The 23,937-nt window shown below is 37.2% G+C and overlaps 1 protein-coding gene across 1 annotated transcript in view; it reads right to left on the bottom strand.

Moving 5' to 3' along the window:
* The window catches only part of CDKAL1 (CDK5 regulatory subunit associated protein 1 like 1), a 430,322-nt gene that overhangs the window by 165,329 nt on the left and 241,056 nt on the right, over positions 1–23,937 (bottom strand). The window contains exon 10 of the mRNA XM_050891512.1: positions 1,908–2,074. Within this exon, the coding sequence (XP_050747469.1) occupies positions 1,908–2,074 (167 nt within the window). The remainder of the gene's footprint in view (positions 1–1,907; positions 2,075–23,937) is intronic.

The following is a 23,937-nucleotide window of genomic DNA, read 5'->3' as shown; positions in this document are numbered from 1 at the left end:
GTTTGACAAATCATCAAAATTATTTCACCAAATTACAAGCTCTGAAATTCTTGGTCATACATGAAACACAGAAATGTGATTAAATAATCCTTAAAAAACATCATATAAACTGGAAATTGTATGAAACACTGAAGAGGACAAGCAACAGCAGATGTTGCTATTGTACAAAAAGGCTGGTGTACACATAATGCATGTTCTGCACAGCAACATTCAAGACACACATTTTTAATAGGCTTTCATTAATTCCTCTTGCTCTGCCATCACACTTAAAGACCCATTTTAAAATAGATTAGAGTACTTTTCCTGAGTATGAGTCAGGTCAAAGAGAGTCCTACCTACAGCACTTTCGAGAAAATTTTGAAACAGGAAGACTAGAGATCATAACTCAAAACCATTCACAGATTTGTGACATGCTCACACTCACTAAGATGGCTACTGATTGAAGGAAAGCAATATACTTTCCACCTTGCTCACATTATATCAAATTAAGACTACTACAGCGCCCCTTAGCTGGGCAGAGCAGTTTCTTACTTCCAGCAACTGATTTAAAAAAAAAACAAAAAACCCAAACAAAAACAAACACACACAAACTTCTGAGAGTACTCATAAGATGAGCAGCAGTGACAAAAGTGGCAGCCTATGCCAAAACACTTTTAATAATGTGAGTTAAAAATGAAAGCAAAGACACTAACTGTGAAAATTGCCAAAAGCTTGATTTGCTTTTGTACAAGATGCTGAAACATGTAAAATAAAAAAAGAAGAAAAACTTGTGACAGATATGAGAGTTCAAGACAGAATGCAAAGCTCTAAAAAACACAACCAAACCACTTCCTAAAGTTTTCTATTCAGTGTGTTGTTAAGACTCTATCTTAGCGAAGCGTATGTTAAACCAAAGAATAAAATAACAGCCCAGGAAATTTCTTGCAGTTTTCTGCAGCTTCTATTCTTTAGCTGGTGAAGTGAAAAACTGCTTATTCCTATCAAGGTGAGATTCCTCTAGCCCACGCGCTTCAATAGGGAAAGGTGCAGTTACAGCACTGTGGTGAGAAAATACTGGTCTTGACATCTTAAGAAAATGTAAGTGCAACTATTAATTCTATAATATCTTTGGGAAAGCACCATGGACATCAGCTATTTATCTGGATATTGCTGATGCACATGGTTACAAAATTTACTGTAAGCTATATCCTTCCCTGCATTTTCCCTCCTCTTTACAGTTAGGTTCCTTCTATAAACAGTTCCTATGAATTTCAATAAATTCATTTGGTGACAGAATCCAGCCAAACCTACCTATCTTTGAGACAAAACTCTCACTTCCTGCTCTGCATACATACAATATTCTTTCAAATTCACATTGTTGTACACTTTGTTGCTTCTAATCTCATTGAACTACTTCGTTACAATTTTTTTTTTAACACAGACATACACTTAGAATGTCCATTTCTTATCATGGAAGCTCTACACACTCTCAGAATAGCATTTGACATAGGATAACGAATACGTCGTTGAGTGAGACCAGCATACAGTGTTCCTGGAAATATTCGTCTGAGGTGTAGCACGAAGACAAATTCAATCCCATAGTCCATCGCCTGCTAATGACATTTCCTTTAGTTCTTGAAAACACTAGATACACACACAAATGCGACATCGCTATAATAAAGCTCCACAGGTCAGAGACCTCAGTAATATTACCATTCCAAAATGATTTGAATATCTTATTATCTCGATAACTTACTGTGTCAGGCAAATGGCTTAACACTATTAGTCTAATTCTATAAATTTACTTGAAGTCCAGAATTTTTTTTCAGCTACTGCTTAAAATGAAAAGCACTATACACAAGGTTCCATGCTGACTCACTCAATGAACATCTATGCTGGCATATAAATGATTCTCTTTTCTTCCTTACCTCCAGATGCTCTAAAATATAGGGAGGGTTTGTCATGCCAAGCCTCAGCATAGCTCCCTCAGGAATAGCTTCAACCAGCTTCCACAGAAGCGTAGGGAGGTCTGTGCCAATGTCTCTGCCATAAGCCCCTGTGTCTTCACTGGTCAGCCATATCTCACAAACACCCTCTGTGAATAAAAGAAAGAGATAATTAACAAATCTGTTTTAGAGCTGTTTATTTTATCATACAGCTGCTCACTCTTTTTAATGCAGTATTTCACAAGGCTATTATGCAGCCAGACTGGGTATTCAATTGCAAGGGGGAGGGAAGGAGAAGGAAGGCTTATCCCATGGGTAGCAGTGGGTTATTAAGTTCATTTTATGAGCACAAGAGTGCTACAACAATGCTGTAAATTATCATTGCTGTGGAGTGATTAACATTCACAGCCAATGACTAATTCTGTGCTGCCTCTACAGCAAGTCAGTCAAGTTTAGTACTCTGCTCTATTTTTTGAGCCTAATGCATTAAACACCACAAGCGACATTACCCAAGCAAAGAGTTTGCATTAATGGTTGTTACCAGTAGTTAACTTATTAACTGGTAAGCTTCCAATAAGCAAAAATAGCTCTAAAGCACAGTAATTAACATTCCTTCTGAAATAACTATTAAAAACTTGTATTCTTTAAATTATACAATTAGCAATGCAATATTAAAGTTGTATTGAAAGGTTAGTGACCACTGCATGACTGAGTGATAGTGTTGGAAAACCTGTTTCCTGGCAGCTAATACTTTATTTTCCATCAATCAGGGCCTTAGGAAGTAGTATTTATATTGTAAAGAGTAGTGACCTTGAACACTGATATTTGGTAATAATATCCTCCTGCTCAAAGAGGGGAAAGATTGCACCACTCTAATAATAGTTGAAACCATGAGGTTTCACACAGCCACTTCTATCAGTCTGCTCAGCTTCCACTGTTTTTGCAATGCAATCCATCTCCCCCTCCTCACCACCCCAAAGCAAGAAATAAGCCATTGAAAACAGGGTGACTGGGAGGAAGACTCCTGTGATTCCCAGTGAGGTAAGATACCATTAACTCAGTGAAGAGTTAATTTTCTAATACGGATGATGAACCAGTAAAGAAAACATCCAAACACTAGAAGGTGCATAATTCATCAAAGCACTCTTTGGACCAGCAGAGAATGTGTCACAAAATGTAAATGTTTATATTACAAATATATACTTAAGATGAGGAAAACATAAACATGTACACAGACTTTAATCACATAAAAAGTAATAAACCTAGAAAACCAGAAGTTTTACAAAAATGTAAACTCAAGACCGTCACTCTTAAACTCACACTATAACAAAAAAGGCGGACAGCAGGCTATGCTGAGCATCAAAGTTAATTCTCTTTGTTCAGAAAGGCTTTCAAGGTCATCTATTATTTAGAACTAAGAATACTTAAAAATTAAAGGTAAACCAAGAAACTCATCACTTCTTAAGTTTTGCTTCAAGAATAAGCTAGTGAGAGAGATGTACAATTCTGTTCTTGTAAGAAGTCTGGTGGAAAGTATTCTTGAAGTACTGCTCTTTGGTTATCCAGCTTGCAGTCACAACTTTGTAGTCACACTCAAAATGAGCTCCCCCATGCCAGATCAGGTATGCAAAATCTGCTAGCAGTATACAATCACACCTTGGATTCCACTGCAGTTGCTAATGTTTTCGGAATTCATCTCACCACAGGCAGTACCACACCATGAAACATACTCTAGGGTTTGCCGCCTGCCCTACATTTTCCTGAGATACGGAAAAAAGAAGTGAATTATATATGTTACATTTTAAAAATAAGAGAAACATAAAGGATCTAAATGATGGCTAACGTCCTGGTTTTTTTTTTTTATATCAGTCTCCAATAGCCATTAGAACACTGCAAAACAGAGTAATTTACTTGCTGATTTTCTACTGAAACACAGTAATTCTCATTTGTAAGCTTTCAATCTAAATAGTTGCATGGGTTTGGTTGCTTTGGTTTTTGGTTTTGTTTTGTTTTGTTTTTTTTCACGAAAATGGCTAATGGAATACTGCCTCACAGTTACCAGATGAACATTGGGGGGGGGGGCGGGGAAATCACTGGCTAGGAATGGAAATAACATTCCCGTGGAAAACAACAGTGAGCTTTTAAAGCTGCATAGGTGGGGACCATTAGCCCCCTGGTGGGCTGAAACTTCAAATTAAATCACAAGAAGAGGAAGCAGCTGTAATCAGCAACAACAGGAATAACTGTCTCATCTGCTCTCCGATCAGGGTGTTGAACAACAAGCAATGGGAATAATTCATGCTGAGACAGCCAAGGATGTAGTCTTAATATGGGGGGGATGGACACCTGTGTTTTAGGAGAAAGTTCATGTCCCAATTTCAGGCTGACAAAATGGATCTTCAAATACTGAAAGCTGCTGTGAGTGCTAAGTATTTACAAGTAGGGTAAATCAACTTTGTACGCAACTGCGTGTGACAGAGGTTTGGTGTCAACTGTTGTTACGCTGTTTATTCCAGTCCTTTGCATCCTGAGTTTAGGAGTCTAAACTTACGCCAGGTAAGAGGAGAAAATAACAGACCTCTCAAATAGTATTAATAAAGTGAACCAACACATCCTATTCTCACTCAACCCCCTTCCCCTCCAAACTTCGGCCCTACGTAGGAACCCATTTAAATCCACTGTCTAATCATGTACAGTATTTTTCTTTCCTTTCTTTTGCAGTGAAACTCACTCAATCATTCACCATTCTGTTACTGGGTAATTTTGGTGCTAATAAAAGCAAGCTGATTTTGTAAACAAGAAAATTGATCCAAACTGCAGCGTCTGGATGTGCAAACTCAGAGCATTTGTTACAGTATTAAGGCCCATTATCATTATATTCAAGTAATTACAAGTCTGCCCTTGGTCACAGCTCGTAGTTTATTTCTCACTCTGCCATCACTACTCAGCACAAAAGAGTAACCTCAACAGCTGGCTTCTGATCTCTGCTCTGCTGAGATCAATTGGAGATGACTGAGAACAAAAATGCTGGAAAAAGAATAGGTTCCATGTAAATGAAGGAGGTTCTGAGCCTATTCCTTCTCCAACATCTCAATATAAAGAATACTCATTGCAGATTATCTGACACGGGTTTTAACTTCATTTTTGTGGGACAGTCTAAACAATCCTTCTCAAAGAAGACAAGAAATCCTACAGTTGTCACTTTTACGGGATATGTGCATTTCTGTTTTAGAGACCACTTGAAATGATTCATTTCTTTAATAAAAAATTTCTAGCGTTTTTTGTTTCGCTTTATCTTCATGCCACTATTGTAAACACTGTTTTCAGCAGTAGCAAACATCTTTTAAATTGAAGGGAAGTCTACCCATCTGAAAAATGAATTTACTTCAATTTACAAAAACATCTGAAGATGTTAAAATATCAGACATTAATCCCACTGAAATTCTATTTGTTAACCTGCTGCACCTTTGTACAAATGAAATTCAATCACAAAATTCCCTTATTTTTTTCTTCTCCTTCCCTTCTTCTTGTTCTTCTCTTTCCTGTGAGATTTTCTAATGGAAACAGGAGTGGCTTCTCCAGCAGCACAATTCTCTGCAGGCTGCCTCGGTGGGAGGCCCCTGATTCTGACCTTCTCAGTAGCCCACATATGCTTATCAATAACTGCCTGACCTCCTTGCTATTCCTTCTCCGACAGTGAATTCTTACGGCAGCCTGCAGTGCTGTACAGACCATAGAAATACCTCTCCCACTGCACCACAGAAATCTGAAAGACCATCTGCCAAGGGGAGGTCTGACTTAAATGTTTGTCAAAAACTGCCTGCGGACTTGAGGACAATCAATCTGACCCTGCCATTCCTGATCACACCCTTAGAATTAAAAAAACATCATAGCCAAAGATGGAGAGAAAGGCTTGGAAAATCAAATTCGTTTTAAATGTGCTCGTTGTTCTGAATGAGCTTACCCTACAGAAATTTATTTTCTCTTCAATTATTTGAGTTTCCCCTTATTTGTTCAGCATGGATTTTACAGGCACTATCTACATACTTGATGCAGTGCATGTGCTAGATTACTTTGCTGAATCAGTGCCTTAACTGAGAAACTGTGAAGACATCTGTGTACATACCGTATCTCTGTATCAACCTGAATATAATGCAAGTTTAAACAGAAACTGAGATTTGGAGGAATCAAATTCCTCCTATAATTCTGAAGTACTCTGCACGCATTGATTCACCATGTAAGAGTCCAGGCCTCCTCTTAGAGTCAGTTCAACCACGTGGATGATCACTGAAAGATCCCATTGCAGGGACTTCCTGAAAGAGTAAATCAAACTGTGAGCAACTCACTGGTGCTAATGGAGGTTTGGAAGGATTAGTTTCCAGTTCACCAAGAAATCCCTATTTGATCTGTATATACATAGGGCTTCTAGAGGAGAGAGACAATGGAGTTACACACAATCCTGTACAAACACACCCTATCCCAGACTCAAAAAGTAACTCACACTTAACTGCCACAATTAGAAACTGCAGACTATCTGGCAAGCAGATGATGAAAAAAGTAGACTGAAGAAAAAAGACAGGTCTAGGTACAGAGCTGGTGAAAGAGGCAAGTTATCAGGCTATAATCTAAAGGATCAAAGTTTTTTCTGTACTTTGGAAAGCGTGGGTCAGCTTATGATTCAGCAATATATCATTCAGATGAATGCAGTACTGCAGCTCTGCTCACGACATACTACATACAAACTGGTCCTATCACAGTCTCCTTTTTATTTTGAGGGACAAAGCTCTAGATAAGTGTCTCATAGCCAGACTTTCTAGAGGATCTTTATTATGCCCAAGCATATTTCCTCTTTTCGAAAGATCTATTTTTTTAACCTTCTGGACATTCTTAAGGAAGTGAAAGATGATTGTCCACTACTGTTTTCTTAATGCTTGCCATGAATAGCAGAACAAGATTTGAATGGCATCATGAATGTTGGCTGACCTACTGGAATGCAACACTTGGAGACATTACTAGATCCCCAAAATTCGTCTTAAAAGAGGAAGCCTAGCAAAAGGATGACTGGCTTAACCAACCCTTCACAACACAGGAGGAAGCAATGGCTGGTTGAGTGGCCCGGAAAGTCTGTTCAGCATTAGTGCACTTCAAAATGAGGACCAGAAAAATGTTTCTCTGACTTTTCACTATTAGAGTCATAATCAATAGTTTTAAAATATCTCTTTAATAGCATAAATTGCTTTGAAGCATTGATTAGTACTACATAAAGACCTGCTACACACAGTGACTTAATTTAAAAGCCTGAACAAATTCCATTTTATGTAGTCATCAGGAAAGCCAAAAGGTAAAGACAATTCTGTACATACGGTGAAAATTTCTTTTCATGGGATCACAGAATAGCTTAGGTTGCAAGGGACTGCTGGAGGTCATCTAATCCAATCTCCTGCTCAAATCAGGTCCAATTAGACGAGATTGCTCGTCTAGGCCCTTGTGCAGCTGTGTTTTGAGTATTTCCAACGACAGAAATACCACAGCCACTTTGGGTAATCTGTTCCAATATTTGACCACCCTCAGGGTAAAATATTTTTCCTTGCACCTAATTGCAATTTCCTGTGTTCCAACTTGTCCTTTTACCTCTCATCTTATCTCTGCAAGACCTGTCTGACTACAAGACAGTCTAGTTCTGCCTTCTCTATATCCTCCCATTAGGCACTCGTAGACAGCAATAAGATCTCCTCCTAGCTTTCTCTTCAAAAGCTCAACAAATCCATTTCTTGTATGCCATGTGCTCCATCCTCCTAATCATTTTGGTGGCCCTCCACTGAATTGCTCCAGTACGTCAGTAAGCCTTGTCCTGGGGTGCCCAAAACTGGACAGAGCACTCTCTCCATGATGTCTCATAATTGCCAAATACAAGGCACTTCCCTGGGCCTGCGGCTGCACTCTTGCTAATAGCGGCTAGGATGCAGCTGATAACTGCAAAGAGGTTTCACTGCTGACTCATGTTCATCAGTTTGCCCAGAGGAACTCTAAAGTCCACAAAGCTGCTTTCCAGCTCTCCACACCCATACTGCAGCATGGCATTATTTTGTCCTGGATTCAGGACATTCTACCTGCCTTTGTTGAACTTCATGAAGTTACTGTCAGTCCATTTCTCCAGACGGTTGAGGTCCATTGCAATATTAGCCCTACCCTCCAGGCAGTCAACTATTCCCCCAGTTTGGTATCATCTCCCAGATTGCTCAAAATGCACTCCATCTCACTGTTCACATTGTTAATAAAGACATGAAATACTGGCCCCAGGACCAATCTCCACGAAACACCATTAGTAACCGCCAGCTAGACTTTATACTGTGGATCACCACCCTGTGAGCCTGGCAGTCCAGCCAACTCTTTCAGCCACCCTACCATCCACTTATCCAGTCCATATCTCACCAATCTCAGAATATTATGGGAGACTATACCGAAGACTTAGCTAAATTCAAGGTAGAAAAAAACTCCAAAATCCCCAAACAAAACAGAAAACCCCAAAACTGAAGAAACCCTCCACCCCAAAGCCCGAAAAACAAACAAAACCCCCAAACAACCTCCTCCTGCCCCCTACCCCCCAAACCAACCCATTTCAAAACACCAAAACTTCACGGCTTTCCTTTCCTCCGCAAAGCCAAACATCCCGTCAGAAAAGTCACTCAGGCCAGTCACATGATTTGCCATTGCCCAAACACCCTCTTGTCCTTCATGTGCCCAGAAGTGGCTTCCAGGAGGGTTTAGCCCCATACAGAGTGAGGTTCAGCTGCCCTGTAGTTCCCTAGATCCCCCTTCTTGCTGTTCCTGAAGGGCAGGGTGACATTTCCCTTTTTCCAGTCATCAAGAATCTCCCCTGATTGTCATGCCCTTTGAATGATGAGAGAGAACAGCCTCATAATGACATCAGCTGGCACTCTCAGCACACTTGGATGCCTTTCATTGCAGGATTATTTCTGTTACTTCTGGATGTCAGTCTGCAGTTACAAAAACTACAGCTATGTTTTGCAAGTGCTTAGTTCAGTGCAAGTCTTTAAAGCAGTTGTGGTTTCTACTACCCACAGGATGACACATGTATTAGAGTGCTTAGGAAATGAACACACTAACTTTTATGGTTTACATATTTTTCAGAACAAATGTGTTTGGGAACTAATATGAAGTGACATACAGACCAAGTTACACTGAGTCAGATTATTCCACCTATGTAGGATAACATATTTTTTTAAAAGTAGAGCACTCAACAATATCATTTTGGAATATTCTATTTGGCAGTGTTGTCTACTACATTTAGTAACAAAATTCAAGATATTTTTTCTTTCTCCTTGCCAAGATACTTAATTTAAGTAAATGTTTGCACACACAAATGATTAAAGTTCTCATGTATTTACATACATGTTATACATTAGTATATATTCATGGTATGAAATTCTCAAACTATATGAAGCCATAACAGGAACTCGATTTAAAGGATCATTTACCACAGATGTGACGTACATACTTACACCAAATTCCTGATCCTGCAAACTAATGGAAAAAAGTTTGGGCTATATTTGCAAACTCCAAAACAGAAAAATTAATTGTGTCTTGCGCCTCCTTAACTCTTCTGGCAATTGCTTTTTCAAAAGTATGAAACATCCCTTGAATTTTGGTTAGATTAAGTTATTTTTCCAAAAAGTAAAACATGCTATCTCACTTACTTATATAATAAGTTGTAATCAGAGCTTAAATGAACTTTGATGCAAAAGAGCTCAAGAAACAGCTTATGAAGCTCAATGCAAAAGAGCTCAGGAAACAGCTTGATTCTATTTCAATGAAAATGTGTTAATATATTTTAAAAATTTTATGTTTTATACCTTTTTTTCCCCTCGAAGTGCATTCATATTTCTTGTGTTATTTTATGTAACTTACAAAGTCAAATCAGAGCTGGACGAAAGTAAAAAAATAACAAGGATTAGGACTGCTTGATAAGAACTTTTCTTAATTACTTTTAAGTTACAATAACAAAACATTCTGGTTTTGCACAAAATTAAAAAACAAAAACCCCCCCTCCCTCACAACAACAAAACATATGCACACACTTCTACTACCATCTTTCACATTAATTTTTAGGGTTACTTTGGAGATTTTACCACAAAAACCACACACTGAAGTGAAGAGTTCTGGCCCAGCTACCTATCTACTCTTTAGTAACATCAAGCTAACTTTAATGTAAGGATACTCTACCATCCACTTTATATTTAGATGTGAAGTCCGATAGAAGAATCTAATAGCCATATCACTAACAGTGGCTCTCCATTTTATCTTCTGTGGTTATGAAAGTGGGAGCTACAAACGGATTTATTCAAGGTTTTCCTTTTCAAGAGTTATGCATCTGAAAGATGAAACTGATGAAACTGTTTAGAACATGGGTCCACTGAATTTGCTTATTTATCTAAATTTGTTACATAAAAGTCTCAAAAACGGAACTGCTCCTTTTGCAGCAAATGCTTCACCATCAAGGCATTTACAAAGGAAGTTTACTACCTGTGACTATTGTAGGGTTTAGCAGTTTTACAATTTATATTAAATACTGTTTCTTTTGCGCACTTCTGTGACTATATTGATAAGCAAAGCAAAGTATGTTGATACGATGAGTATTTTGAAACAAGGAATAAGAAAGCTTGTGACAGTCGTAAAAGTTTAGTTAAAATTATTTCTTCTTTCTATGGTATTAATAAAAAAAAGTTGGAAATAGCAAGTTCCCAATAAAAAGTGTGCAGCAGATAGGGCCAACTGATTAAATACCAAAGAAAGCATAAGAGGTTTCTCTCTCCCACAAAGCAAACCCTTGTCCTTGCTTATAAAAGAGGTCATTCTACCCCTATAGGGACCTCTGTTTCTAATAGCTTACTGCTAGAGCATAAACTAGCAGCCCTGTCTTGCTCATTTTGTAGCTATAGTGTGTTAGCAAAGGGGAGAGGAAGGGGGGGAAGGAAAGGGAACAGTATAATAGGTCACTTGCTGCTCAAACAGCACGATAGCTAAACTTATTATGAGTCCAGTTTCATTCTGCTAGAACAAGAGAGACTCAAAAGGGCATCAAGACAGTCAGGCCGCAGAAGTTTTGCTCAGTGCCAACACTGCAGCATTATGCATCTTGCTTTCAAGCGGGATTAATGATACCATACATCATGATGATAAATTGGATTTTGTAGCCAGTTTGAAGAGAAAGGGGAAGAAAGGATTTCGAAAAAACTGGAGGGGAAAAAACCATAGTTGAATTTCATGAGTTGGTCCTATTTCTCAGGTTGAGGGATGAGGAAGTTGTTCTTTAAGGGAGATGTCTGTGCTTTTTCTGCTGGTCTCCTGCCTATGACCCTCCTATTTCCAGGCATGTGTGTTACCTACACATGTTTTGAAGGTCAGCTCTTGCACAAATGAAAAAAAAAAAATAAAAAATTTTCACTTAATCACTACCCTTGCCAGCTGAAAAAAGATTAAAACTGAAATTCGCCATTCCATATATAGGCATTCTACAAGAATTAAGTCGGTTTTCAGAGATGGTGGACATCTACTGCCTAAGTTAACAGAATAAGAGTCTTATGTGTGTTAATGATCAGGGACAGAATTAGCTGATATTAATCAGTTCTTTGCTGAACCAAGAACAATATTCAAGAAGCAAGTTCAATGATAGGTAATCGTACATGCACCAAGAAAATAAAGACTGGGTGACTGCAGGGAATAGATTTTGTAAAAAGGGACTTAAACACAAAGGAAAGCTATTTCAGAAAACACAGACAGGCGTGAGTTTAGAGTTGTTGTTCTGCAGCCCTGTACACAGCATATAGATATGCAGGTCTGTGAAGCATGGAATTATTGTTCTCAGCTCTATGCCTCACAAATATACTTTGTGAACCATTGATACGCTCATGTTGTTCTTGTACTATAAGCAGAGAGAGAGTACTCGACCCTCCACCAGAAGGGTCAGTCTAGCACCCTGCAGAAATACTCTTTAGCTACTGAAAAGAGAAAGAGCAAAATTTCCACAAACTTAAAAACTGAAGAACTAAAATTTATTATTTCTATGCCTATTGTCAAAACACAAATGAGAAATCTGCTTTGAACTCTGAATTCAAAATGAGGCATATCAGAAATCTTGTTTATGACTTAGGAATTCATTGGGAAAAAGAGAGTAATGTGCCACTCATTATAACATACGCTCACTGTTTTAAAAACAAAACATAGGCTATCGGTCTTCTGTAGATGAAGTATCTGATGCAAAGGGTCACACACTCACAAATTCAAGGAAATGGTCATGAGCTGTAGGCATATTACAGGATGCAGTGCTAATTAATGGAGGTTTTTTACTGAGTATCCATCTCTGTAGTGCTAATGAGTTTGGATTAATTTAAACAACATGTTTTCATGGAAACTGATTAATTCTTGGGAAGTAACATGGCATACCAAGTTTCAATCCTTAAAAATGTTTGTAGCCAAGCTAAATAACTCTCTGAATCTGAGTTCAGAAAGAGAATAACTTACAAATTCTACAACAGCAGCTTGCACACAAGCTACCAGGGTGTGTTAGAGATATTTGACATGGAAACTCATCCTCCAGAAAGCATTCTCCTGCCCCAATTTCTTGCATTTTTGAGAGCTAAATACTATATTCCTATTTCATTGAATGTTTCTAACTTTTTTTTTTTTTTTAATAGAGGAACAGCAAGAGTAAAAAGAAAACACATTTTGGGTATTTACAGATAACATTTTTAAAATTACCTGAAAATTAGTTAGAAATAATTTGGGTTACAGTAAAATGTTGAAATTTCAAAATGTAATCAAAGAAAGAAGATAGCTTATGTCTGTCTGACTGAAAAGCTAACAAGAATGAATAAATCTCTGCTCTGCTACATATCCCAGGATCAGGGGAGACGTCTTTTAGAATGTTACATGTTCTGATCACAAACCCACCCCCAGAATTAAGAAGAAAGTACTACCGTAAGTGACAAATATAAAAGTGTCAAATGCTTTGTTTCACACTAAGTTATGAGCCAAGATATAATAATGTAAACCTCAAATAGCAATACAGAATACAGAAATACTTTACTAAAAAAAGGTTTGTTTTGCTTTGTTTTTCAGCAGTTCTTCTATATATCACAGTCATCTTATTTTACGTTATAGTACTGAATTCTAAGGAAAAGACTGATTTTAATTACAATTATTCTTTGTATAAAGTGATAAAATAGCTCAAGAATCTGGCAAACTGCTATTTCATAGAATAAAAGAAAGCAGGGAAACAGTCAGCATGTGCAAGGGCAAGGTGGTTGGCTAAACACAGAATGCATTTAGGAGACCCCAATTCCATAAGCCAGCAATACAGAGGGGTAATCTTGTAAATACAGTTTCCGAGGATGGTAATCCTTATCTAAAGTTACCTCCTCACGATAGCGTAGATAACACCATTCATTAAGAATAATATGGCCTATATCTGCAAGTATGTCAACTCATTGCTGCACCTGACTATAAGCTAAAACAGTTCAGTAGCAAGTCACTAAGTAACCTCAAAACTAAGGTGGCGTGTCTTTTTTTTTTTTGAGAAAAACAATAATCAGGGAAATATACATTAAAAATTAGGTAAGTCTACAGATAGAAATAACATCATAATCCCCCGATTTCTGTCAAAACCCTCCTTTAATGTTCAGTATTACTTAAAATATTTTCTCAAATGGATGGTATTTTCTCTGCAACTCTAAATGCGTCAACTTGACCAAAAAGGAGAATGCTTGTATAGCACTAATAATATAGTTTCCCTAATTCTAAATCATGAAGTCGTTTAAGTATATCTACTGAATTCTCACTGACTACCCAGAGCCTCTTTGGTGTGTAATCACCTTAATCTACATTTATTTAAAGTATTCAGTGATACATCACCAAAATACATCATAATCAGGATGCAATTAAAATCTGATGGAGGTGTCCACAGGGAGGTCAAAGTGAAATCATTCAAGGGTTTTGAAGGATATTAATGTATTTTTCTCATACAGATTAATGCCCACCAAGGTCTCATTCTAAACAATAATTTACCTTTTGATGAACTTATTATTTGTCAATATAGGAACATGAATTAAATCAAAATTAAGAGAGATGAGCTTCCATTCGGGAATCTTTTGATAAAGAATATCCAAAGTGCAATTAATGAATCTTTTCAAGATTAGAATTCAAACAAGAGCCTAGTCACTCAGAAAAACAGTTTATTATTCCATCTATAAAAAAAACACTGAGTAGATGACACTAGGGAAAAAAACTTTTAAAAAACTTATTGAAATAATCTAATAATATCCCTATTTGTTAAATAGTTTTTCTTTAAACGCTTGGTAGAAGCCTACAAGTGTTATACAAGTTTACCTTTGTCTTCATTTAAAATGTTCTGTAACATGTTCCTTATACCTAACACCTCTACATACTATATCTAGCTCTCAAAGACACAATCCAGCAATGTAATTTGAGGAAAAAATTTATAAAGGTATTGAACTTCACAAATCTTACTGCTCAGCTGCATTCATTGTTAGAAAGCTGTCATTAGGAAAATCATGATAAAAAAATAATACACTTGCCTTAAAGACTCCTTTAATGAGTTATCCCTAACACTAGGAGATCACATTTCCCTTCAAACCCAGTAATTGCATTTCAAATACTACTTCTCTGCACAGCAGTTTTAATGGTTGAGGAATGGTGCTGTTATTACTTGTTCTTTTGTTTCTTGAGATGGCTTTTCCACCAGGAGTACTTTTCATCATTTCACGAAGAGTTCAGTTTCAGGAGACTCATCCAACCTGCAATGGGCATGTCGAAACACCAGTTTATAGGTGATCAAGGAGAAAATATGTATTTGATTTTAGAAAGGAGAGGAGCACAGAGGGAAGGCCGGGTTCCAAAGCCTGACTGTGGTGTGTGCACATGTGCTACAGGAACACGTCACTGGGACAGGAACACACAGAACACCACAGCAGTTAGGGCGAGTGGTGCAATTTGTCTGGTATGGTACTCTTGCCAATGACTGCTGCTTACCAGATGTTTCAAGGGGCACGGGAAAATCAGTTTGGAGAAAAACTCTTCCAGGCAGCAGCAGTTCAGTCAGTCTTACATAAAATCTTCACCAGTCAAGCATAAAAAGAAAAATCCTTTGAATAGCATACCAACCAGGTATGTCTTTTCTGAACGAGCACGAAAATCTTGTGAATTCTCTTACTGCTAAGTGCTGTTCATACTATATGATTTTGTTCAATTTGATTATAGAAGCTGCAACTGGCAGTGATACTAGGAAAACAATTAATTGTAAATAAACTTCAGGCCAAGGAGTCAGAAGTACTGAGTGAGGTTTTTCTTTTGTTGTCACTACTATTTTAATACAGCTTCTTAAGCATGCTTTAAATGCTTAAGCATTTTAAAGCCTATGCTTTAAAATATTCAGCCTTTCAACACTTACCATAATATTAGCACAGCATATCAATGACTAATCCACTTAGTAGTAGCATTGCAATCAATTAATAGAAATCTACAACTGATACATGGCTTCAGAATTCCACAAATAAATTATCTTCAGAGGAACTTAAAGAGTCATTTTCTTTCAGGACTCTATGAGCCCTGAAGATGAATTCCAACCTAAGCTTTCTAGAGAAATCACAAATCAAAAACAAATACTATTCAAAAATGTTCCTCTCTTTTCTGAAAGAAACATGATCCCATAGTTAAAGGAGTACCTTTTTGCATATGTTTGTATTTTCTGATAATGATAGATGGGATATTTTGTAGAGCAGTTTTACTAAAAACACCAAAGTGTGTATCACTAAGTTGGATAAAGAAATAAAATACATACAATGCACTAGAAAGTCATCAAACATCTAACCCAAAGCATGACTAAAAAAATAAGAATGTATACTATCATACACTCTGCACTGCTGCAGAGGAAACATGCTGTGTACACATATGCCATTTGTCACTTCTACATATGGAAACAAGTTTTAGCAATGCTAGAAACAAGAAGAAATGTAATGAAAAGTCTGTTCTTCCCCTGTTTCAGCAATGGGAGAAATGTCATTTCTTACATAGCATGTTTTAACCGCCAATAATTCCTTTTTAACAACATGAGCTTTAGTCCTGGGTCATGTGCTGTAATTTCCTAATAATCTAATAAAGGTTTATAGTGATTCAAGTCATAGCATAACACATCTGTTTGTCCCTACACAACAACAGCAACGACAAGTTGGCTGCAACTTAGAACACGTTAAATACCTTTTCATTTTTTTTCTAGGAAGGGAAACAGTTGGTTAATAGAGATGGGAATAAAGTGGCTGTCTGAGTTTACCATATTTTCAGAAAGATTCCTTTCTAGTATTTCCTCTCTCCTATCTCTACCTTCTAGTAAAATACAGAAAGATACAAAAAGCAATTACCTATTTCAACATTTTGCCTCAAAGGAAAATTAAAAGGATGCCATAAATTCGAAATAAGGATCACAGAATACAGTAAAACATGTAAGCATAAAACCAAAAATGACACACAGGATCAAAACACTTCCCTGAAATGTACAGAGAACCTCTAGACATACGCGCAGTATCTCAGCTCAGATACTGTTTGAGGCTCAGCCATGGGAAAGAAGCCTTTTAAGAATGAGCATGCACACATGAACACAAACAGAAATCAGAGAAACGAACAAAACTGACTGTGTTAAATAACACCACACAGTATTAACTACAGATTGGCACAGAAAAATAAACTGAAACCTCTTAAAAGAAAATTTTCAAAAGAAATACATTCCTTTCCTCCAGCTGAACAAAATATCGAGTCATCTTGGGATTGCAATGAAGTTTGCCCTCATTTATTTAGGTTTAGAGTTACTATTCCAACAAGGGTTTTGATGCCACTCTTACTTACGAAATATTTGTTTAAGTCAATCACATCGGTCTGCAGGAATACAGAAGAACGGACAAGTTTGAGCTTCTTTTTTTTAAAACAGCTTATGTTTTGCATTTACTAAGAATTGAGTTACTAGATCCCCATACTGTTAACAGAATCCTCCTATTCAAGTCTCCAATGTGGACTCAGATTCCTTAAGCTTGTATTTAAGAAATATATCTTTAATCAGGATACCTACGAAAACAAGGCTTGCATGATCATGCTGTGCATGTATCATTCTATCCCAGTAACTTTTGAACTCATTGGCCAATTTCTATCAAATTTGACAGAAAACTGGAAATCTCAACAACAGTAAATTCCCGCAAGTTTCATGAACACTAGTAACCAGCTGGAAAAGCGTGGCCCAAACGGGTGTCCCACTTAGGGGAAGGCAAGCAGGACTCTGCCACAACTCAGTTTATTTGGCTGCAGTCACCAGGCTGGATTAGCTACAACTCCTCCATAGCAGGGATATCACAGGCTCCATGAGGAAGGAAGTGGGGTTCATACTGGTGGAGATCAGCATCACAAGGCACCAAACTTTAAGAAAGCAGGCTTTAGCACATCATGAAAGAGTTGGTCTTCAAATAAATACCTCAAGCATTGCATAAGTAAAAGTACAGACTCACAAGAACTTGTAATTACAGTTACTTGTTCAACTACTTCAGTTTACCTCTACTTATACCTGAAGAATAGTATGTGACAATAATCAATAGTATGGGACAGTTAAATGATTCTCTGTCTTCAGGTTGTTAATATTCTTTATCACTAGGGCTCCAAGCAATTCATCATACTATATGCTTGAATGCAAGCCACTGGAGCAATAGTTTTTCTGCATATTCTCTCTGTGTATGTTTCCATGCATGACAGAACAAATATTGAGACTATCTGACAGTCTCCATTTTATTTTGCAGGTCTGTTCCAACACATTTAACCACAATGCATATCTCCTCTCTTTCCTCCCCTTCAACCTGCCCTGTCAATGACCTTAAACCCAATTTAAATGCACCACCCTCCGCTAGTAATGAGAAATAATTCAGCCTCAATGATGGTTTGTTAAAGCCTCTCTCATAAAAGAAAGCACACACATCTTTTCAATCATTTTGAAACATACGAGGACTTTTTGTCTTAAAAAAACCCCATCATTTACCAGTGATGTGAGGGAGGCTGGACGTAAGTCAAAGTTCAAAGTAAAATAATTTATTTGTTCCAGCCCTTAATTATAAAGTTAACATAAGTTAATTATAAATTTAACATAAGGGAATCATAGCCTTAGCAATTTCTGTGTCGCAGTTTGAGAATGACTAAGTTTTGCTGCTCTCCCAGATCAAGAGGAAGGATTTAATAATTCTCCCCACTGCACATTAATGCCTTTTTTCCTCTATAGAGCAGCACACAAAATACATGAAATTAACAGCACAAATTACAGAAAAGAACCCATTAAATTCACTTGTAAATAAGTCCAATAAGGACATTTAATATCAAACTTTTCTCGAGTACTCAGACAGATCTACAAATGGATTCAGGCTCCCAGCTCCCATTGACATCCTAGAGCACTGATCTTTACTTTACAATGGTATTTAAACACCTCTGAGCTTATTTTTGAGATATATGAACAGTGAACCTGGTTCGTATATTTTGTATGGAGCCTGTAATTCTTCAACTTCACATGAGAGCTTCTGGTACCTTTTGTGTTTATTCCAATCACTGAAACAGAATAAGACAAGACTGAAATTCTGGATAAGAAGTAAAAACTTGCAAAAATGGACTCCACTTTAGCCTGGATAAACAACTTAACATGTAACGATCACAGTGTAAAAGTGTTACTGATTTAGAGAAGGACAATTCATATGAAAGTGTCTGCCTCATTAAAAACAGGATCATAAAACAAAAAGCTCTGTGCTGCTAGACACAAACTGTATTGTGTCTTGCAGGAGTGTCAAGTCTTGGCAAGCATCCAGTTGCTGAAACATTGCCAGGCACATCAGATATATATTAATGCAGGATAATCTGTAAGAAAAGCATTCTTTCATAAACATTTTTTTCTTTGTAAAACCATCAATCAACTTCCTAGCTGAGCACCATGTGGCTCAGCTTAACAGATCCTCAGGAATGCTTCAGTGTCTATAAAGCACTGACTGACTTCACAGACTTGGTGCCTTTCAGTGCCCATTGTCCTAAGTATTTGCTGAAGTTATTTGGCTGGCTGTCAGCAGCTAATTCTGATTTGTAACTTGGGAAACGAGCAGCGGGAGGTCGCTCAGACCTGACTAGTGACATCCTCAGCACCAATTAGCCAAGGTGCAGACTGCCAGTAAAGAATTTTCTGCAGTTCAAATTATTTTATAGGAAGAATAGGAACATATAGGACCACCTAAATATCTGTCAGAAAAAGAACTAATGCAAGCATCTTGTTATTTAGCCCACGTTAAACTGCAAAGAGAAGCAAAATGACACATGTTTTTGTTCAAAAGTTTTATTTCCTAATAAAGATATATTCTAACAAATACAAGTGCATTGGCATTTCAAGAGACAGGTATTGTAAAAATAAAACAAAGCACAAAGTTTCCATAGAAATCTTACTACAGAACAGTAATTTTACATGAGTTACAAGGATTGAACTTGACTATCCAGGAAAAAATACACTGAAAGAATGGTCAAAACTATTTCTACACCTAAAAGAACTCTACTGACATTCTGTGGAGCTTGTAGAGTCCATCTCAAAGTGTTAATCCCTGCCTCTCTATTCCATAGGAAAATGGTAATTTACTTAAGCACCTGATCTTCAGAAGAGCAAAGGCCACTCGCGAGTTTCTAATCCAAAGCATTCCAATGTCATTACTTAAAATGTATGTTCCAATTTCATAACGTACATTAAAGCACTATTATTTCTACATAATTTCACAAGAGTGAGAATGAGGAAGTTAGCATCATTTAAGTCAGTGGGAGAAAATATAAATGACTTCACTTTAGCTGTAACTACTGGATGAATTTCTTGCAGTCAGATTTAGGAAACATGAGGGACTGAATGACTCCATGTAATGGCAATAATGCATTTCATCTCAGACTCAGGAGTAACTTGAATACAATCCAATTTAGAGGTGACTAAAAACCTGAAAGATTTTTGATGGTGTATATATCACCAGTTTGCTGCCTGTATCAAGTTCTAAACAAAGTGTTAATTTAAAGAAATAATACAAACTAGCTCATACATCATGCATTACTGCTTTTGCTTGGACATGTCCACATAAGCTGGCTTGAAGCAGCTATCCCAGGCACTTATTTATAGAAAGAGAATACTAATGGCACAGAACTCATCAGAAACCTGTTAGAGAATCTTGACAAATATTATGGTGTCCTGAAGTTATAGTACTACTAATAAAAAAGGTGGCTTATTTCAAGCTAGATTGTGTATGCTTACATGAGCTACAAGCACAGCTGTGCCTGTAGTCTGGTCATACTTAATTTCTTTAAAAATGGTTCTTTAGAGTCACATCACACTCTGTAACTTTAACGTTATTTATTGATGCCTGAATGATCTCAGTAAATAAATAACATTCATCTTATGCTATGAAGAGCATTTAATTAGCTCTCTTCTAAATTGCAAACACTCCATGGCTATGTTACCCATTGGAGATAGCTTTTTAGAAACGAGAAAATAAAGTGGTTTTTGAAAGAGTGCACTTCATCTTGTTTCTGTTTCTGTAACTAAAAAGTCAGTAGATAAGTTTTCTTCTTACCATAATTAGTTCTAACATGGTAGGAATGAATATGAGCCTACACAGTGCCAGGTACTCTATAAACATCAAGCCAATGCATCTTTTCTAAAAATCACACTCTTAAGTCATCCGTTTGGATATAGGAAATGAAAAGCATACACAAGATAGCTCTCAACAGATGCATTTGTCTGGAGCAGTTATTTCATGAGAGGTTTCTCCTTCACCCCTTCCTTCTAAGCCACCTTTATAGACTGAAATTATGACACATAACTTTCAGTACTGCTTCAGCCTAAAGGCAGGTCTCAGGAGACACCTCTTCATCAACCACCAACACTCCTTTGCAGACAAAGCCTGACAATCAAGTCTACTTGCATTGCCAAGTCTGTTCTGCTTCCTCCGAGCCCTTGTTTTGCTTCTAAGGGTCCTGTCCTACAAGGAGCTTAACAGGATCCACATTGGATCTACAATGGTCCCACTCTATCTGCTGCATGTTTATGTCCCCTACCTTACCTTTGCACAAAACCAAACAGCAAGCTGAGGAGTCAAGCTTTTTCCCCCCCTCCCCTCTTTATTACTAGTTTTCTGTTGAAAAACAGCATTCTGAAGTGGCCTTCTGTTTAGCTGCTCAATAAGCAATAGAATCAGAAAAGGTAGTTGGAAGGAAGAACATGTGACAGTGGACAGCCCTGACACTGACCAACGTAAGCTGCTGCAGATAAGCACCCTTAGAAAGAGCCAAAAGATGTATTCAGGGAGAAAAAAAAAAAAAAGAAAAACAAAAACAAAACAAAAAAGGATGGCACCTTAAATAGTCACAACTTTTCTCCAGCCACCTATTTCTCTTCCCTTCCATTCTGCAGTGAAAAGGATAAAGGAACTCATTGATTAACAATGACTAAACCTAACCTCTCCCCATCCTCATAAGGCTACTTTTAATCTCGACTAGCTCTCCAGATGTTCACAGAGCAGCCATACAGTGCATCATCTTAGGGGAGAGCGCAGTATAGGAGCCAGTACAAAGGGCCAAGAGTGGGAGGAGCTTCAAGTGGCCTCCTTGAGCTCACTGCTAGCTTCTGTTAGCCTTGAAAGTAAAACTTCACATTTTGCCTGTTCATTTTAGAGCTTCTTTCCCCTTAATTAACTTCAAATTTTCCTAGACCAGGTCAGTAGCTGTTCAACAACAGAGGTAACTAGTGTGTTCCACTTAAAGGCTCCAAAAATTTCAGCTGTCACAAGTGCTGCAAAGTGTTTTGCATTATACGTACAAAGTTGATAAAGAGTATCTAGGAAAAGTTCTGTAATAGCTACAATTCCAAGCTCAAACCTAGGACGGCGCAAATCAAATCAGACCTGCACTATGCCAAAGGATGTGAATGATATTTAACTTCTCCATTTCTGATGTAAGAGCACAAGCCCTATCAAGTTTCAGTGTGGTTTGTTTTAATAATTGATATGCTGCAAAAACATTCTGCATAAAGAATACATCTATTAAATATTTAAACTATTTAAAATTAAGTGTTAAATATACTATGAAGAATTGAAAACATAAGAGATCAAATACCTTTGAGCCCAAAATTGCATGTTATATGTAGGTGAGTCTTAGATTTTATTCTAGTACCATTATATCTACATTCTTAATGAAATTCCCTGCCACATTTAGGACAACTTGTATTTATGTCAATGTTAATTACATCTCCTTACGCCTATGTGAATTCACACATTTATTATACTTTTTTTCAAAATTCAGTCAACATAGACAAAACAGTGCATATAGATTTCCAAACAGTTCTCAAATGTCCCTCATCAATAACTTTTAGAGAAAGTACTACCTCATAGGATAGAGGGACTGATGCCTCTTGTGGATTGCCTTGCTACAGATGAGAGGCAACCGTCAGGAATAATTTGCCAGTTTTTACAATATAGAGAAGTTACTAGATTCATACTAGGATTGGTGTATTCAACAGACAAACAATCTGAAAAAAGTATGGAATAGGAACACAAGAAAAATTTGTGATGACATACAGTACCTGTAGGAAGTCAAAACTAAATACACTGTAATAACTTGCAGAAACTATACTGAATTAAGAGGTGAAAATAATACAGGCAATTAAACCCTATGCAGATAAACACAAAATAACGCACCATAAAAAAAAAAAAAGGCCAAAAAAAAAAAGCTCTGAAAAGGATGGGTTCAAAATGATGTACTACAGCCTGGATAAGGGAGATAAATTTTTCTCTAGATATTTTTTGAAAGCATTATCTGACTAATTAGCACCAATCAAAAAAAGCTGGCAGAACGTTAACACTGAATAAAGAAAGAATACGGAACTAAGGGGAAGCCAACGCTATGCCTCTTCACACATCCTTGGTATTCCAAAATTCTGAATTCCATCGTGACATTCTTTCATAAAAGTTATCATAAAGAAAACTGTAATAAAGTTGACACAAGAAAATGGACTAAATAATCCGCAACTCAGTTTGAGGACAGAGGTGAAGGAGAATACAACAAAGATCTACAAAATCATGAACTTGCGAAAAAGAGGATTAGGAAAATGACTATGCACTTATTTTCACTATTCAGGAATCCAAAACATAATTCAACCAGCGAGTCTCTCAGGCAGTAGCTTTAAGTAAAAAGAAAAGTTTTCACACAGTACATGATTACTAATTACAGAAACTATGAAACTCACTGCTACGGCTGCTGCAGAGGTTGGAACTGCAGGAGTGTATAGGCAAATTTATGGAAGAAGAGGCTATTAAATATGATTTTCAGGCTGCAACCTCTGGCATGGGAGGGCCCTAGAAGCTGGGAGGCTATTCAAGGCCTAAGCTAAGCCTCACCTTGAGCTGCCTCACTTCTTTCACTGTTCCCAAAGCATCCAGTACTGACCACCACCGGGGAAAAGTAGAACAAGCTTACTGCATATTCATGGTGGTTCCCTGGCACGATAGAGCAATACTTATTCATGTTATCTACTTCAGTCATTTGTCAAGGTGTAAACACGGCAGGAGAAAATGCCAAGTTAACTGATTACAGATGAATCCATGATTTTGTAATAAAAGACAGTGTACTGAATAACAATTCCAAAGATAGCTACAATTTTCATATCCTAGCTATTCCATACTTTTGTTTTGATTCAAGGAAAATCTGGGCTTAGATAAGATATACCAGGGAATCCTCTATTCTAAGGCAAAATCAAGTATAGATATGGAGTTAGATTTTCCTCAAACACCTTGTCAAGCTGAAAACATAAACCAACTTAAAGTCAAACTGAAGTGTCAGATGAGGAAAAAACTAAATTGAGTAGGCGAGCTCTATCTAAGCACATACTAACAAA

Source organism: Gymnogyps californianus, chromosome 2, assembly GCF_018139145.2.
Source record: "Gymnogyps californianus isolate 813 chromosome 2, ASM1813914v2, whole genome shotgun sequence".
NCBI lineage: Eukaryota > Metazoa > Chordata > Aves > Accipitriformes > Cathartidae > Gymnogyps > Gymnogyps californianus.
This window is presented reverse-complemented; position numbering and strand designations above follow the sequence as displayed.